At 39.3% G+C, this 17,873-nt stretch overlaps 1 protein-coding gene across 8 annotated transcripts in view; it reads right to left on the bottom strand.

Moving 5' to 3' along the window:
- The window catches only part of LOC126867599 (glutamate receptor ionotropic, kainate 2-like), a 117,309-nt gene that overhangs the window by 71,830 nt on the left and 27,606 nt on the right, over positions 1–17,873 (bottom strand). For all 8 annotated transcript variants that reach the window (XM_050622260.1, XM_050622253.1, XM_050622255.1 and 5 more), the window contains exon 3: positions 9,373–9,534. In XM_050622260.1, the coding sequence (XP_050478217.1) occupies positions 9,373–9,534 (162 nt within the window). The remainder of the gene's footprint in view (positions 1–9,372; positions 9,535–17,873) is intronic.

Raw genomic sequence — 17,873 nt, 5'->3', positions numbered from 1 at the left:
ATTTTGTCACACGTTAAGTTTTTTCCCTCTTTTATATAAAATATGTGAGGAAGAAGTTTTCGAAATGTAACACCGAAGAATAGCGGAAAAAAGAATGTGTTGGAGACTGTTTTTGAAGGCGAGAAATGTGGTTTTTCTTACGAGCACGACTGGCCGACCAAAAGGCTGCCACTGCAGAGGTTCAAGTGCGAGTACTTAGGGAGCTTCACATTTATGAACAAGTTTATAGACCCGCTCGAAGTTTAAAATACCTGTTTGGCGAGTCGTGGTTGCTTCAGGCGACTCCGTTGAGCGACTATCTCTCCTATAAATATCGAATAGTCAACAAGAACGTAGATGCTGTGTATAATTGCTTATTACGCTAATTTGTACTTACAAACTACCTAGCAGACTCGATGGATCTTGTATTCCGATATTATATTCAGTATTTCTTCTAAATTTATAATAGAATCATTAGAATTATTAAGATTTTTGTTTTTGGAAATAATATTAAATTTCTATTATTCGTCAATTATATTATCACAATTATTATCGTGCAGTTGCTCCGCTATTTTTCCAAATCACATTAAAGTGAATTGCACGTGAATAAGCGAACGTGAATTGAATACTTTCCTTCTCCATTCATCGCGAAATTCTATTAAAAGCGCCGAATAATACTTGGTGCAGTCATTCCCCGAAGTCTCTTACATTTGATATATTTTTCTCAAGGTACGGATCCACTCAGTCGTCTCTTAATTCGGACCAGCTAATTAACCCGCAGGGCTTAGGGTCAGAGGATAAACTTCCGGTTAATTTGCCTTTAACCGCTGCCCCTGGTAATTACATCATCGACGACAGGTTCAGGTCACCTTGGAGGGTAGAAACGACGCAGGGATAGTTAAGGGGGGGGGCGGCAATTAAATGGCATGAGCATCGATTTCCCCAGTCACCAAGGATTGGATAGTCATGGCTTTTGGTAAGACGACTTGATAGGAAAAATATTCAATTTTTCATTTTTCATCTGCCAGAGTATTGCAAATTATTTATTCTCTGACAGAGAGCGGTTTACGAAAACGTTCGAGTACTTAGACAGAAAATTTTTGTGGATGTAAAGACCACAGGTGAATGATACAGTAAGTATATTCTGTCTCCTATGAAAGTACAATTTTAAATTCCAATATGTTGTTGAACCAATTCAATATGCTGCAGTTTGAAGCATATAGAGCGAGAAATTTTTGCAGAAGCCAAAAATGAACAAAGTGGAATGATTTTTTAAAAGCTTCTAGGTTAATGATAAATTTAATAAAATTAAAAAATGAAAGCTTTATGGATTTAGAGCTAAAAAAAGTCCGAAAGGAATAACGTCATATGTATAGATATTTCTGTTATCAATATTGGGAAAGTTGAAGAAATAAAATCGTTTAAAAAGAAAAGGTAATATTGCTTTCAAGGTAAAGTATTGAAAGGGAATAGAAAAAGAAGTTAAAAATCTGAAAACTTTTGTACGACGACCCGATCAACGACAAAAGGGAAAGACCTTAATCTCCTTAACAAATCGCGTCATGCGTGCGCCGCTGGTATCGACAAATGTCCACCCGTGTTTCGTCGGAGCTTCGTTTTCCATTCGTTGACCTTCTAACTTTCTCTTTGAACCGAATAAAACCATCAGAAAGCAGGATGCTGTGGGAAATTCAACGTCTCAAAGGTTACGCTAAACCCGAAGAATTTACGAGGTTTTAGGTGGAAAATAGAAGCTGAGATAGTCTTTCCTTCTTCGAGGTTGAATTTTACTTGTCTGATCAATTCCAGTTTATTCTACTGCGCGTTACATCTTCTCGTCCTTGTTGTATATATGAATACAAAACAATTGAAATCAGATCAACGATCGTAAATTCCTTTCAAAATAAGTGAATATATTCGAGGTTTAGCGAATTTATGTTTGGCTGAGGTACAGAAACGAAAGAAGCATCATATAGTCTGGAAAAACTCAGACACTATGCTTGGTCACTGGCTATCGGTTATATTCCCTTCTTTTTCCCAGTAACGTCGGTACAACTTGCAAAATCGACAGTCGTATTTTACCAAGAGAACCGCAAGAATATCGAAACTTTTCAAGTTTCCAACGTTTCTCGGACGTTGCACCCGCTTCTTTTTTCCTCCCTTCTTTCTTTCCGACAGCGTCGTTGATTTTCTACTACGAAGAAAATTCCCACTGCGTCAAAAGCTCGCGGCCAGTTTGATTGAACAGGAATTAAAGGCCAAGCGATAAATCCACGCTCGATATTATTCGTAGCGTAACAGGTGACTCGTGGCCATTGACGAGGATCGATTTACGATTGGTTGATACCAGACGCGTTATGCATTTCGACGCTGAGCTAGTTCGATTTTTAAAAAGATGACGGACTCGAATACGCAGTTAATTCTGGACTTTTAAAATGGTGCCTCGTCGGTTCGTTGTGAAGAAATCTGTCTAAAACTCGGAAGAATATAGGAAATTGTGGCGGACTACTTCACAGAAATATTTTCTTGAAGAAATGTTTGTCAAACAAAAATGCAGCAATAGCAAAGTGTTTTTTAGGGAATACTTTAACTAACCTTTACGTAATTATGAATTCGAAGATTCTTAGAACAGAGTTCGTTAGGAATTTTTGAAAATGATACTTTAGAATTTTTATTCAAAATACGGTATATATGGGTTGAATACGAGAAATTGCGTGAAAATAACTTCGGAAATATACGAAACGATTGTAATTAGCATGAAATGGGTGTCTATCATACTCAGTGTCAGTCGCTTGCTATTCTATAGTTAAAATTACATGCCAGTTTCACAAAGGAAGATTCATTAAAATGTCGATGTACAATCTTTTTCACTGAATTTCCTCGAGCGTTAATCGGTTACAATCGACTATTCAGTCTGTTCCGGTCTAGTCGTTGCATGGATGAGAATCACTTCCTATTCTTTGTTTGAAAGTAAGAATAGCCTCAGTTGAAAACCGATGCGAATTATAACAAACTGTCTTTGGATGAATCTTGCAGTAGGTTATTATCAAAACGATAACAATTATGCACAATGCTCGCTATAGTCTTATAATTAAAGCATTTTTAATTTGCAAGTAAAATCATCTGCATAGCGAGTGCCATGTAACTTTAAAATTAACAAACTTTGCCAGTAATTTCTGAGTTTTATTATGCGATACCGTAGCAAAACGACTATTTTCTCTTTTTGCTACAAATAGAGAAAGAGAGAAATATGTGCGTTGTGTCGTATCGCGTTATAGCTTGTTGCGTTATTCTCTTATATTTTTAAATTCATTCAATATACCTAATTACACCGCTTAATGACTCAAACTGTTCGCTCAGAAATACCGCGATAAAAATCCCTAAAAACACCGTTAAATTCAATCAAGAATGAGATTTATTGGAAGTAACAATTCGCTCGTAATGCACAGTTTCACCAAGATGAAACGTAGTTGGCCGATAGAGAGGAGAACGTTCACTTCGAAACGGATGAACCGGCGAGAAATACTGGAAGCAGATAACAATGACTCGCGGCCGTTGCAGACGCGCATGGAACCCGTGTATCCTTTCCGTGGATGTGTCCAGCCCTTGTTGGCTCTCCTTTCAACTCCCTTAACGAGGTGGCGAGTGCCAGTTTGTCCTTTGATGTCGCCAATTCTCCAGACCGACCCCCGACCACTAGAGCAACCTCGTTCAATCAGAGTAATTGTGCGTTAAATCTCTTCGCCTGCCGTGAAATCAATATCACACCATCTGAGAACTTTCTACTCTACTTTTCCAATGTTATATCAATGTCTCTGTGACGTCTGTCTTTCAACTTTATGGCGTTACTGATTGTTTTCAATCCTGGTTCCCTTTCAGGTATCTTCATCCTGGCTCTTTAAAATTTTCTTTTTAGTACTCGTGTAGTATGTTATTAATTGTTGACGTTACTTATCTGCTGTTCAAGACCAGCCATTTTGACTGGTTATGGTAGAAACAGCTTCGTGTTAACTATCGGTAGTTCTAGTGTTAAAATTCTCAATTCAAATTTTAATACAATTGTTACTAAAAGTACTACGATTAAGGTATAGAATTTGTACCAAAGAAATCATAATGAGAACTATATGAAGATATCGCTTAAATCTCCAAAAATGTGAAAATTCTCTAAAGTATTACAAATCTAGAAAAGCTTAAAAATCAGTGATTTTCATTACGCTAGAAGAAAAATTTATTTTCCACGGCCTGAAGACATACGGGTGAGTTGGCGCAAAGAGCAAACATTCCCTTCCTTTTGTACCTGATCTGCAAGTTCGCTCTGTTCATCCTTTCTTCGCCCTCCGCTTACCTTCTCCTTGTATACCCAGTGAAATCAACTGACGAAAGAGACGTATCCATTCGGAGCAAGAGTGCACACAAGATGAATTCGAAAATTGTCGATAAAGATTATTGAACTAGTTCGATCGGAATTTGATATCAGTGGACTTGACTTTATCGGAGTCTGATTCTTAATATTGATCCTCGTCGACATAAAATCAGATTATCAACCTAGTTTTGGAATATCGTTTGTTACAAATTTCTTGAAAAGATTCGAAAGAGGATTGTAATTAATCAAAGAGAAAAGAATTGAGAAATCAACATCGACTTTCGGTAAAAATTTTCGCAAGGGAAAAAAAAAACGAAAATAGCATCTTTTGTGATGTTTAAGTTAAGTTTGCTGATAAAAGGAAAGGAAACAAAATCCAAAGAAAAACGATACTATAGTCGCCCGTTCGTTCCCTGTGGTTTGCGTTACGATAAAAGAGCAACATAGCGGCAACGTGAGAAAACGAAAAGCTTTTTTCTTCTAAAATCACCCCCTTTTTTTTTGGTAAACGTACCACGAATTACAAGTTACAGAAAAGATTGAAACTAGAAATCGTTGTTAAACAAAATGACGTTGTTAAAGCATAAAATTCACTGATCTGTTCTCGATACTGTATCTTTCACACCCTTCGTTTAACATCGTACGAACTTATATTAATCTGAAGCTAAAACTGTTGAAATCTAGAAATCGTTGACCGAACTATAGGATTCAGGTGTTGATTTTCGAGTAACCAGTATATATAGAGAATTACGAAGCGGAATAGCATCGGCGATAGCACGATTCCGCCGCGACAGGGTCGCAGATGCTGTTCAGAGCGAAGCTTAAATCGCGAAAAGAGCAGCGGCTGCACGAACGTCGTTGACCCGGCTTTGAAATACGATCGCCAAATCCGCTCGGTTTAATCCCAGCCTCGAACCTTTGAGAGTAGCCGTAGGCTCCATTATTTGCAGATTTCGCGGTGGCGCGACTGCTAGCTTCCGGTCGTGAAATGCCTTTGCCTCGAACCAACGAGAGAACAGTCGAAGGTATATTTTTCACGAAGAAACGAAACAGAAGAAAAGCTAATTACTCGACTGTTTCAACGTTAAAGAAAGAAAAAAATATGTTCTTCATTTAAGCGATGGTTTAACAGAGATTACCAATGTTTATAAGATTCTACATACGGCTATGCTCGTTGTTGACTCGTATCGAGTTTTGTGACATATTTACCGACTAATAAAAACCCTTCTCGAAGGACCATTTCACACAAGAGGAAAACTACTAAATGCTTGTGTTTGACTGATTTATTTACACTAAATTCGCGGTTGTTTCGAGGTTGACTTAGCCTCCGTATGCGTTCATGGCGAGAGCTGACTGACAACAACAACGAAAATTTGAAAGCGATGGTTTCGCACTTCCATTTCATTTCGTTCTTAGCGCGTTTTTTTTTTTTTTTTTGGAAATGGGCATGCGAACGTGACTCGGGAACATTAGCAACCGTACGGGATCTTCCCTACAGGCGCTGTCAACTTGTGTGCGGATGAGTTACCGACAAGATATAATCGCCCCTGAAAGTAAGATAACGCTCCCGGTAAAAGTTTAAATAAATGATAATTAACGTACTTTTCGGGGAGACTGTATATGACTCTTGGAAAATGTGCCTGGGCTTGTAGCACATCTGTTTAGTATCGAGCGTAAAACGTCTTGCGAAAAGAAAGAGAAAGTGAAAGTTAAAAAATATTCCTTTGCAATATACCAGAGCTTCTCAAAGAGGAAATTACATGCGCGCCAGAAACTCAGTTCTCCACGGTTCCAACGGCATATTTATAAGACACTATAGATGCGCATAAGTTACGTAAAATGGTTCACGGTCGAGTTTCTCTTAGAAGAGGATGCGAATATACATGTTCACGGCCGAGAAGGCTCCGTGCGGAAGATTGAAGATTGAGAAGCAACCATGGAGGGTCTTTATTCGTGCAAGGCATCGAGAACAGAGACTTCAAGAGATGCTCTCGAACACGTGACAAGACGTGACGTTGTACCGAGTCCCGCTTTCTTCTGCTCTATCCAACCGTTCATTGTACTACGTTCGTTACCATTTGTCTGTATACGTAACTTCCTCTTTGTATCAAAATCTAATTGTGCGTTTACAATCTGAGAACTTATCTTAAGAAAAGATACTCGTCTCTTGTACAATGTGAAATGGTCCTATCTAATCCCATTGTCAAAATGTTTCTTATTGCTTTATCTTATTCGAGACTTGTCGGTAAGTCAACCTAGCAACCTTGTGCCCTTTTTTATTAGAACCCTTCTGTTAGGTCCTTTAAATTTCTTCCTTGGAACTATATTTTCCTCGTAACGCAAAATCTTAAATATTGAAATATTAGAGGCCAGATAACAAGTTGTATTGTATGTATCAGATATATCGATATAAGACTAGTACTTGTGGAAAGTTCGTTTCAATAAAAATTCCTCCAGTGTTGGAGAACAGCTATAGTGGTATAGGTACACAGCCAGCAGATTTCTCTTTCTTAAATCGTTTGATTTGTTGAATCTCCTTCTAACGATATTCGTTTCTTACAATAATCATCAATTTCACGCGTATTCCTCGAGCTTACTTGAAATTCGTTGCGCGAGACTCGATTTTCCGTAATTTTCTAATAACACCGCCACCGAGGCACGACGATCGAATAGACCAGCGAATTCGACTCGTCCTCAGTGCGAAGTGTATCGGTTCTGCTACCGATAACCGGTCACCGTTTACCAGCACGTATGCACATAACCGTAAAAACATAAAAACGCCCACGGCCAGGAGCAGATAACGTTTTACGCGAAACAAACGGTTCTACAAGCTTCATCTCGGCGGCAGGTGTGCGCATTTGCATGCATACAACCGTGGCCGTAGCAGGTCGGCGCGGCGTTGTTCGCTTGTTCTCGAGAGCCTTACAAGCGGTTTTGTGGAAAACCGTATCTCCAGGCCTGTCTTTAGCGATACCGAGCTCGAAGTGATGTCGTTTAAAAGAGGCGGATGAAACGATAAAAGACCTCGTAAGCGGAAGAGCTCGAACCCGGTGAATGGAAAACCAACTGTCGGGGGAATCTTCGAGCAGTAACTTCGAATATGACACCGTTTCGTTTCGACAGATTTCTCACGTGAGAAGGTTTTAACCTCGATACCGTTTCCAATGATGCTCGGATTTCGCATTAAGTTAAAGAGAATATGTGTTTATCGTTATCGAAAATAGATTGGTGATGGCGATTTTGTAAAGTTACTGGAAATTTTGCAAGAGGACTCATTGTCGACAGTAAAGAAAGACTCGTAAACCTGGATGAATAGGAAATCAGCTGTCGAACAATAACTCAACGAGCATGGCACTGTTTCGCTTGGAAACATTTTTACATGCTAATCGGATTTAGTTTTGGTAACGGATTTTTTAGACCGATGATTGAAAGATAAAATTTGGATAAGAAAATTATATTTTTATCGTCATCGAAAACAGACCGATAATACGGCAGAGCCGAAGGTATTTCGTGATGTTGCCAAAGTTGAAAGGTGATTAGAATCTATGATGCTGAAAGAGGGCTTCCACAACAGTCATTGTCGATATCGAAAGAAAAGTCACGGCTATTGTGGAACAAGCGTTTGCTGGCTTGTGGCCATGGACCAACTAGTACTTTGTACAGATAATCCGTATGTTAGATCTTCTGATTGACCGAAGAAGTCCGGAATTGCTTTGTCAACGATTTTCAATTTTAGAAACAGCTAATGTTTCTATATTGTATCTTACGTTTCTTATTTTTCACATTTCAAAATTCAATTTTTAAAGAAACAAGAGGGGAAACACACAGAATACTAACCAATGGCTACTATTTTGCTACACAAAGGAAAATCAGAATGAAATAATTCGACTAGAGCGAAATCGAGTCAATAGTAGACAGGATACGTTGAGTACATCGATCTGGAACTTGATCCATCTGTTTGCTGCACGGGACGGTAGACGATTTAGTCGAAAGAAAAAGAGTAAATCCATTGATCTGATTTTCTACAGAGACTACATTTACGTGGGACACGTAGCGCGATGAAAACGGCACAGCTGACGGATTACCCGGTAAATACTAAATTTCACCGTGGATTTTCCAAAGGTCTACAACGGCGGAATGTCCCTTTTATTCGATCTATCACGTTTGATACCCTGATTTATCGATACCTTGATATTTATCAGTGCAACAAAGTCACAGATAACATCTCCTTCTTGGAAAAGACTAGACTCACAAGATGTAAATCCGATGTCATCGTAAACCAAGACTGAATAGATGCATGTGCCGTCGTAATAATTACGCGAAATAGGGCTATATATCTTACAATTCCTTTTTATTGCTATGCTCCAACATGATTTCGACTTTGGTTTTTATTACACGAATCACAATCGGAAAGAAGTTAAATAGTTGAAAAAGATAAAGTTTTTCTTAAAAGAGACATTGGTCTATAAAATATACCGCAAAATTAATTATCGATAATATAAATTTTCCAGTCGATAGAAGTAAAATAACTTGCATGCAACGTTAATAACGACGCCACGACCAAAGCTATTACCTTTGGTCAACTTATTATAACGCTGTGGTGATAAATTTTCCTGAAGGCATCGACTTACGCTTGGAAACAATTTTCACGTTGCCTTTAATATCTCTTCCTATCCATTCCTCCGGCGTTTTGAATTTTGTCGTCCTTAAGTAACGAGATACAAAGCAATGCCGACGAGTAGGAGGATCAACGTGGCAGTCGATATTAAATTTTACTATGGAAAAATGTATACTACAAGTTGAATAAGATAATCCATAATGGGCAGAGCATTTCAACGAAAAATGACATAAGCCGTTTTATTTCAGATCCTGAAATATTCTAATTACTTACAAAGTAATTACTTACTAATGAATTACAAAGAAACATAAGCACATATTACTCTATTGCTTACTATGGAAACTTACAATTTAGAAATCAGAATTTATACACGTATCGATGTAAAAAGATATTTAATCGATGGATCACTCACCCTTCTTCGACGCGTGGAAGGAGTCATCTTTTGGCACGTATTGTATATCGTACTCCAGCGTCGTCTTCGGCAGGATAAGCCTTTCCTTGTTGATCTTGTACACGGCATACTTGAAGGCCAACTCTGTACTGCTATCCTTTTGGTCATGAGTGAATATAGCACCTGGAAATCAATCGACGTTCAATGTGTCAGACACGATCGGTCAGAGCAGAGTGGTTCGTTAAATATCGATTTCGCCACGGTGGGCGGAATTCGCGATCAAGATTCACCTTTCCATGCCAATATACTTAGAAACTGCTGATCCTGCTATTCTTTTCGTACGAAGGACAAGTGCCCTCCTATTATATCGGCAAACCGATCTTTTACGTCTCCTATTAAATCCCACAAAATAATCCTAATTAATTATCAAAATATATCTTTCGTCCTTTTCCCCGACATATACTTTAAACCATAGCGCAATAATTACTAAATCATACCATTTGTTATAGAGCGATAAAGTGATAAAAGCGGTTTTGGATGGCTCGACACGGGCAATTTGCATCCTGAGAGTCCATCGTACGCCTAACAGCGAATTCTTCGAGTTCTCTTGCGAGCCGAGAGGCGAAGCAAACTCGTTTACTAATTGCTGATCGATGCTTCCAAACTAAGAGAGGCCGCATGTAGGACTATGTCAAGGGCCAGCAACATGTATATAAATGCACGTGTACTGTGCATATTGGTTACAGCTAGGAAGTTTCGTTTAGAAGTCTGGGAGCTAGTACGAAGGATTTAACTCGGCTCTGCATCTGATACCATTCGTACTTTGAGTGAAATTAGCGCTGCTTCTTGTCGAGAAAGAAAATGTCTCGTGCTATCCAGGGCTGTAACAAAACTTAGTCGTTGAGGTGTTTCTCTCTCTGCGTACGAAAGTCGATTCTCTTGTTCGTAAACCTGATCAAACGGCGAACAAAGGCATCTCGCCTAAAGCGGCTATGCCTCCATGAAATGAAAACAAGATTTCGAGGAGTACAATCGTGACGAGACATCCCGGAAAGTTTTATTTCTCTATAGTCAACACACTCGCAGAGAAATCGAACGACTACAGTCAGCCTTCGGCTTTGTCGATGTCCCTTAGACAAGAAAACCCAATTGAGATTTCCAATTTTCTTTTTCTTAGGAAATAACACGAAAGAACCGTAATCTAGGGAAATTCAAATAGTATGTATCGAAAAAACACATCGGGCGTAAAGTAAAACACTATCCTCCATGTATCTTCATTTCACGAACAATTTCCACCAAATCCACCCTTTTCCCGTTACTTCGAACCGCTCGTCCCTTTCGAGTGTTATTTATAGGGTTTCAAGAATCCAGGTCGCTACTATCCATCTCCGTTTCATTCTTTTGCATAATTAATTAGAAGAAACGCGAGCATTAATCGGCAGCCGTGCAAGGACGGTAGGCGAGATACTGTCCTCTTGTCGTTGAAAAATCGCCGCGTCCACTGCAACGGGGAGTTATCAATTTCCTCAAGGAAGGAAACTCCTCCAGGGGCGTTGCTATCTGCAATCCGGACGTTTACGGTCGCGACAGGCGAGACCAAGGTAATAGAAACGTCGCCGCTTTCGTGTCAACGTGTAGCTCTGCTATCAACGAGAAGCTCATTCATCGCTTTTGGTCGCTAATTGATCCGACTATTAACCGTGTATCGCAAATAACCCGCAGTTCTGTGTCAGGAACGTTTTAAAAATCACCCTTTTTAACTCCAACCATACTTGCCTCTAACTAAAGTACACGACCGGAGGGGAATTTCGAGCGAACTATGAATAGTTAAAAAGACTATCAAATGTCCTTTGGTAGGCTTACCACGAGAAGTGGACAAGCTTCTATTTCTGGAAATTTTTATGCCGAGTTTTATTCCAGACTAAGTTCAGATGTGAAAGAGGATGACCTCTATCAAAAATCGAGGCCATCTTCGAGATTGTAAGAGATACTTTTCCTTCGAGCACTCACGTAGCACGTTTCCTTTAGAATTTTCTTCAACTCGAAAGCTTCAACCATCTTTGTATGGTCATCGAATGGTGAACGCCTTCGAGCTACGCTTGGGGTTAATTTGATGCAGAGATAACGATATTGGAAGTATCTTTAGCCAAAAGATTCTGTTAAATGTCAGAACTCTGATCTTCCTCTTTCCTTTAAACGATATCCGTTGCTTTGAAACACGAGGATCGGAGTATTCTCCCCTGTCCTCGTCACCTTTTCCTCCCTTAGAAATTCTAGCGTATGTGTTTGGTACAAAAGCGAGCTAGGAAAAACATTCGCGAAACGTAATGGCGGTAATCCCAGGCGGAAGTGCGCGAAACAAAAATCCTACAAATCGACTAACTAGCGCGGAAGGGAAAAAACGAGTACGACCAGCTTTGCAACGCTTTTGAAACATTTTCTGGCCTTATTTTTTACTTTTTTCCTCGCCTAAACCTTTAACTCTTCCGACGCCGATGTTTTGCGTAGTTTTGTTTCGTTCGTTGCCCACTCAACTAATCCATTTATCGGCAAATAACTCGACTCTTTCGTCGGCACGACGTTTATCCCTTGGTCTACAGCTTGTTGTGGTGTAACTGTTTTTTGGTTCGTCGACAAACGGTGATAAGTACTCGGGAGAATCGGTGAAAACGGAGACCGTTTCTTTTAGCGGTTTCTTTCGAGGCCCCGAGAGAACTATCCTCTTAACAGCTTCGTTTTATCATTCGTCGTTTAAATGTAGAGCAAAGGGCTTTTCTCGGGATAAAGATTGTTTCCTCCGGGAGTTCGTTGCAGGCGAGAGTTATTGCCACCAAGTGGAACACCTTCAGCTTCTCCGGAAAAACATCGACGTCCAACCCTCCGAGATACTCTTGATATTGAATCACCTTGATTTCTTGTAGATATTAGTTTGATTTTTTGTTCGATTGGCGTATATACAGTAGTTGACAAAAGTATTCGAAGGTTTGGTCGATCAGACAATTTTTTCTCAGATTTTCCTTGCATTTGTTTATTTACAATTTCATTCGACAAATTGATAGATGACTGCCATTCCAATGATAATGTGATAAATATAATATTTCAGCGATAAAAATAGAAAATTCAACAGTGGTGAAATACATGAAAAATGAATATCACGCGTATCGAAAATTAGTGAATAGAAATTTCAACTAAAATAATTGGTTCGTAAACACAACTTAACGAATTACAATCAATTCTGAATTATTTTGCCTGACATTTCATCTTTCGTGTAACAATTTCTCAATTTCATGTTAGGCAATACATTAGAAGACTCGATCAATTCACGAAGGATCTCGCACGTTACAAGGAAAACTCTGTTCTGCATGAACTCGAGTCTATTCATGAGGCGAATTCCGCGTATCCCGCGTTAAGGATCAATTGGATGAACGTGAGTTAAAGGAACGTTGCTAATGGAACGTGATTCATTGGCGATGTATTTTACGGAACGTGTTCCATTGAATATTGGAAATATAACAGTGGTTCGGCTATACGTTTCTCGATAAATCAATCTTCAAAGGGAATGTACTCCTTCTTTTACCTATATCTCTAGAAAGAATCGAACATTACGGTGCAAAATAAACTCGCTGAAAAATACTCGATGTTTCTTAACGGGCAGAAAACTTGGAGGAGTATCTCCGATTTATCGCTAAAGTTCAAGGAAGAATAAAAGAATATTAGTTTCAGAGTTCGAAATAATCGTAAAATCCTCAGCTCTTCCGTATTTCTTTTCCATCAAGTTTTTATCGAACAAACAGATTATCAATTGGAGTGAATTTAGCCGTACGTAGTCAGACATTTAAATTAATCGACTCAATTATGCCCAAGCCTAATTTTTTTGCTATTCTGAAAGCGATCGATGATAAAAAATTCTGTAAAAATTTTGTGGTACGACGAAAGATTCTGTGATTCATATAAAACTGTTCTTTAAGTCAAATATTAGAATTTTTGTTCGAGAGAAATAAAAATTTGCGCATGAAAAATCCACTTAGTTTGTCTATGAGAAGTTAATAAAACGAATCTCGATATAAGTACTAAGGGATAGAGTGTGTCTCGTGTTGCGGAGATTACCGATGCTATACCACATTCATTTTCGGCGTAATCTTCGTGAATCCCATGAGCTTAGGATAACGTGGTCGGAATTTCTGCAAATTAATCTCTATTTCTACGGAATTACAACCACGATAGACGCTGCGTCGCGGCGCGCCGGAGCGCGCCAGTGTGAATGCTGCTAAGTAAATCTGAAATATCCTAAGAAACACAGATAACTTAATAACGGGAAAGCGGAATCCTGAATTTTCTCCTGTCGAAGTGCAAGATACCTAAGTATTTCGAGGAAGCTTTACAATTTAAAAAGACTATATTTGTTAGATTTCGTCTTTAAATAAGATTCATGACACGATCAAGAACGATAGCAATTTCGATCAAACGATAGCAATACAAAAATTTCGAACTTTCACGTATATATTTCGAGAAATATATATATATATATATATTTGTACAGCTAAATAAACCTATAAAGGTTTGAAATTGTTGTTGCAAAATAGAATGTAAAGTACCCTTGAAATATCTAAGAGCCTTTCACTTCGATGTATTCTTTCAACAGATATCGACTTAATGTTGCATCTTCTAATGAAGTTTTTTTTTTCTTCAACGATAAAGAAAAGATTTTCTTCCGATTATGTATACAAATAAATCAAACGAACAATTGCAATTTCTTTCCTGATATTCCTGTATTCGGTTATAGTAAAATGAAGTGAGTCGAAGGAACCTTGTCGCAGGGATTACCCAACTTTTCATTAGGATTTTCATCAGGGAACCGCTATCGCTAGAAGTTATCTTGCAAGTAAAAGAAGCTGCATAAGCCAGATGGAAGAGAAGTAAAAAAGAAACAAGTATTATATGGCACGGTTCTCCACACAGGACAAGAATCACTTGATTTAGCATAATGCGCTAGAATGTATTAAAGAGAGTTTTAAACTTTCGCTCTTGATTCATCTCACCAATTTCGTGCCTCCGTTGGAAGAAACGCAACAATGCGGAAAATTAATCATATTTCTTCGGCAAACAACGATAATGAAGTTGAAATTTACAAAGGAAACTACGCCAAGGGAAATGCTATGCAACGCTAAAACTTTCGCGGCGTAAAATTTTACAACTTTCCTAACCCCCGTATTTTACTTCGCGCCACTTTCAACGCCGGCAAGTAATTGCGTTTCCGGGAAACAACGATACCTCGTATCTAACTTTGATTTGACCCGGAAGAGGAAAAACGAAAGGGCAAGGGATTTTCCGTCTAAAGATAATCGAATGAAAGAACTTCACCGGGACGACGCGACGCGAAAAGCAGTGATTCGCGAATTATTTTCACGCCACCACCTGAGAATTATTTATTGAATAAAAACCTGCCTGCGGCTCACTGTTTTCATAATCTTTTTCTGTCTTTTACTGTGTACTTAACAAGTTTACAATGCGTTCTACCAGAGGAAAGAAGCAATGGCCAGACATAAATTTGGAAAGTATCTCAGCCAGGAAATAATATTTCCGCGGATAACAAATGAGATAGAGAGGCACTCGAACAGAGACAAAAGGGGAAGAACAATGGGGATTTTCTGAAATTCAAATCGACTATCCTATTTCGTACAGAGCGTACGTCGTTATAGATAACGAGGGAATCTTGGGTAGTTCGCGATCTTTGTTTTTAGAAGGAAGCTCGAAGACTTTTTCCGTCGATGCAACGACGTACAAATCGATCAGGCAAACTTTTACCGTACTCACAGGAGATGCGTGCGGAACGCGAAAAGACTTTTACGTTAAGTTCCTCCTTATCCCTTCATACCGTAGATACTGGAGATGAGCGCTACTTGCTTGTAGTTCCTAGTCGCCGATATTGCGATTTTTATTTGTCGTTTCGCTGATACAATTATTATAAATTGAATCTCGCGGTTTATGCAATTTTTCCGCAACAGTAAATCTATTTTACATCTTCTTCTACCAGAAAATCTCTCGTCAGTTTATGAAAACGAATAAAGATATTCGCTGAAAAATCCTTTAAAAACAACATCTGTTAGAAAAAATTTCTCAAATACAATATCATAGGGATTCCCGCGAATTCGGACGGCTATTCCGGTCCGATAAAAAAATCTCTGATTCACGTTCGGCAACGTCCATGTGGATTAGAGAGAGGGACGCGTGTGACAGCACTAACGCGCAATAATTTTCAGGATTACGGACGATCTCGATTCGAGCCGCGGTTCTCGCTACGTACACGATGAATGGGTCAGTTTTCCAGTGGACCGTGAGATCCCGCCAACTTTCCATCGTTTTGCCAGCCGGACGGCGTGCAACGCTGACGACACACTTTGCTACCGCTGTTTCCGTGCACCCTACGAACTCCTAGTCTAGCTTTCATGAATTATTACGGAGATTGTCGGACGCCCCGTGCGGCGAGCGTATCGTTGAAGCCGTGGTCCTTTTGCGGCTAACTTTGGTTAATCGGAGATTTGTTGGACAAAGAAATTCATGTGCTCATGGTCTCTGTTCGCAACTGTTTGGCCTTTAGATATAAACAGAAGTTTCATATTTGCAAGAAAGTCGATCGTCTTAAATCAGAAAATATTTGAAATCTCTTAATTACCATAGTATACACCGTAGTGTTCCTTCAAATAATCATATATAACAAGTTTTTAGTCGATCGTTTTAAGTCAACAAATATTTGAAATGTCTCAATCAATGTACAGTTTCGAGAATGAAGTGAGACATCTTAAATTTCTTAGTTGTTTCGATATACCATGTGCCATATCCTTTCAGTTTACTAGATGCACAAATTTTTAGCAGAATTTAACATCTGTTGATTATTTTAAGCCAAGGAGTACTTGAAATTTCCCACTCAATGTCTAGTTTTAAAGTTTCGAGAATCAAGCCGATCGCTTCAAACGAACAAATATTTGACATTTCATAATTGCCATGGTAACTGGCATGATGCACCTGCACACATTCGACAAGGAATTCTACGTGTTGTTCATAATCGTGAGACACAGGGGAGACTAGGAATTACACGAACGCGTCGTGTCTCCTTTTGCTTGCCTCCTCGGCATTGTGAACCTAAATTCCTATTGGCCTTCTTTCTTTGTGCCAGGGTGCCGCAGCGAACGAAAAAGAGGAAAGCCCTCGTCGCAAGCCCTCTTCACGGACGAGACTGGAATTCCATCGAGTGAAACGACCCTTGAAGAAGATAAGAACGACGGAGACGCACGAGGAATGGAGTAAGAAGAGCACAGTCGAAGGGAAAAATAGAATAGCCGAGAGAAAGGGAAAAACGCGAGACTGTCGCGTGGTCTCCGAGGTATTTCGAAAATCACTCTGTGCAACGAAACACTCTCCCCCTTGCTGCTATTTCTCTCGTCGTCGCATTTTACTCCTTTCCTCTCGAGAAATGGCCGTAGAAGGAAAAAAAGAACGGAATCCGCGTGAAAGTCAGCCGGAGACACGTAGATGCGGCTAACAAGGCACAGGCGAAAATGTACGAAGAAACGAGTGGATAAGAGAACGAAGATGAGAGGCTGGGTACTTGGGAAGTCGAGTGAAACTTTTCGCAGAACTTTTCCATTCGTCGGAGACATTATACCGAATGAAGTATTCCATCTTCTGGAAAGTTGCGGTATCTTCGAGCAGAGATGTGTGGATAAATGAGATTGACTGGAAAGAAGGAATATTGAGCGAGTTAGACTGTGCGCACACTAGCGACAATTTGTCGCACGACAATTTTGTTGCTTACGACATTTGTTTTTACGGACGTGCACGTATTTGGCGACACGACTGCAGGACGACCTTTTTGTTCTCAGAAGAAGAAGAAATTGCAACTTTTGATTGATGCGAGCGAGAACGACAAAATTGTCGCTGGTACGAACATAGCGGAATTGTTCGTGTAACTTGTATCGATCTACTGATTCGATAATAGAAATCTCTTTTCTTTATGATGCTGACTTATCAGAAGCTAAAATTATTTTTTAATAGATCACGTATTATACCTGACAAATTGAAGGTGTGAATATTTAAATAGAAAAGAAATCACGTCGATCGACGAGGATGTACATAATTGTCGAAACAGATTCGTAAATTGTGTAACCTTAATTCGAGCTGATCGAAACCATAGTGGTGTGAATTGTCAGCGGGTGATTTCTGCGTTGAATACCCTCGGTATAGCTTTGTTGTTCAACAAACTCGACGTGGCTTTTGGCGATATACGAACGATAATGCGAGTCATTAAAGCGAACCGCCATATCCTCTTTCCCCAATTAACCCGATTTTCCCGTCTTTCGCCAATGGCCTATTTGTTGTTCGTTGTCTCCCAGATCACTGAATTTACCGCAGTATATCGATAACGGGTTAACTAAGTATCATCGTATTTACCCGACCGAGAGTAATGTTTAACGACGTGATTGACGCTTTGTTATCGATATTTAATGTCATTAAGTTATGTGATA

Source organism: Bombus huntii, chromosome 7 (genome assembly GCF_024542735.1).
Source record: "Bombus huntii isolate Logan2020A chromosome 7, iyBomHunt1.1, whole genome shotgun sequence".
NCBI classification, from domain to species: domain Eukaryota; kingdom Metazoa; phylum Arthropoda; class Insecta; order Hymenoptera; family Apidae; genus Bombus; species Bombus huntii.
Note: the sequence above shows the minus strand (reverse complement) of the source record. Positions and strands in the feature narration are given on the sequence as shown.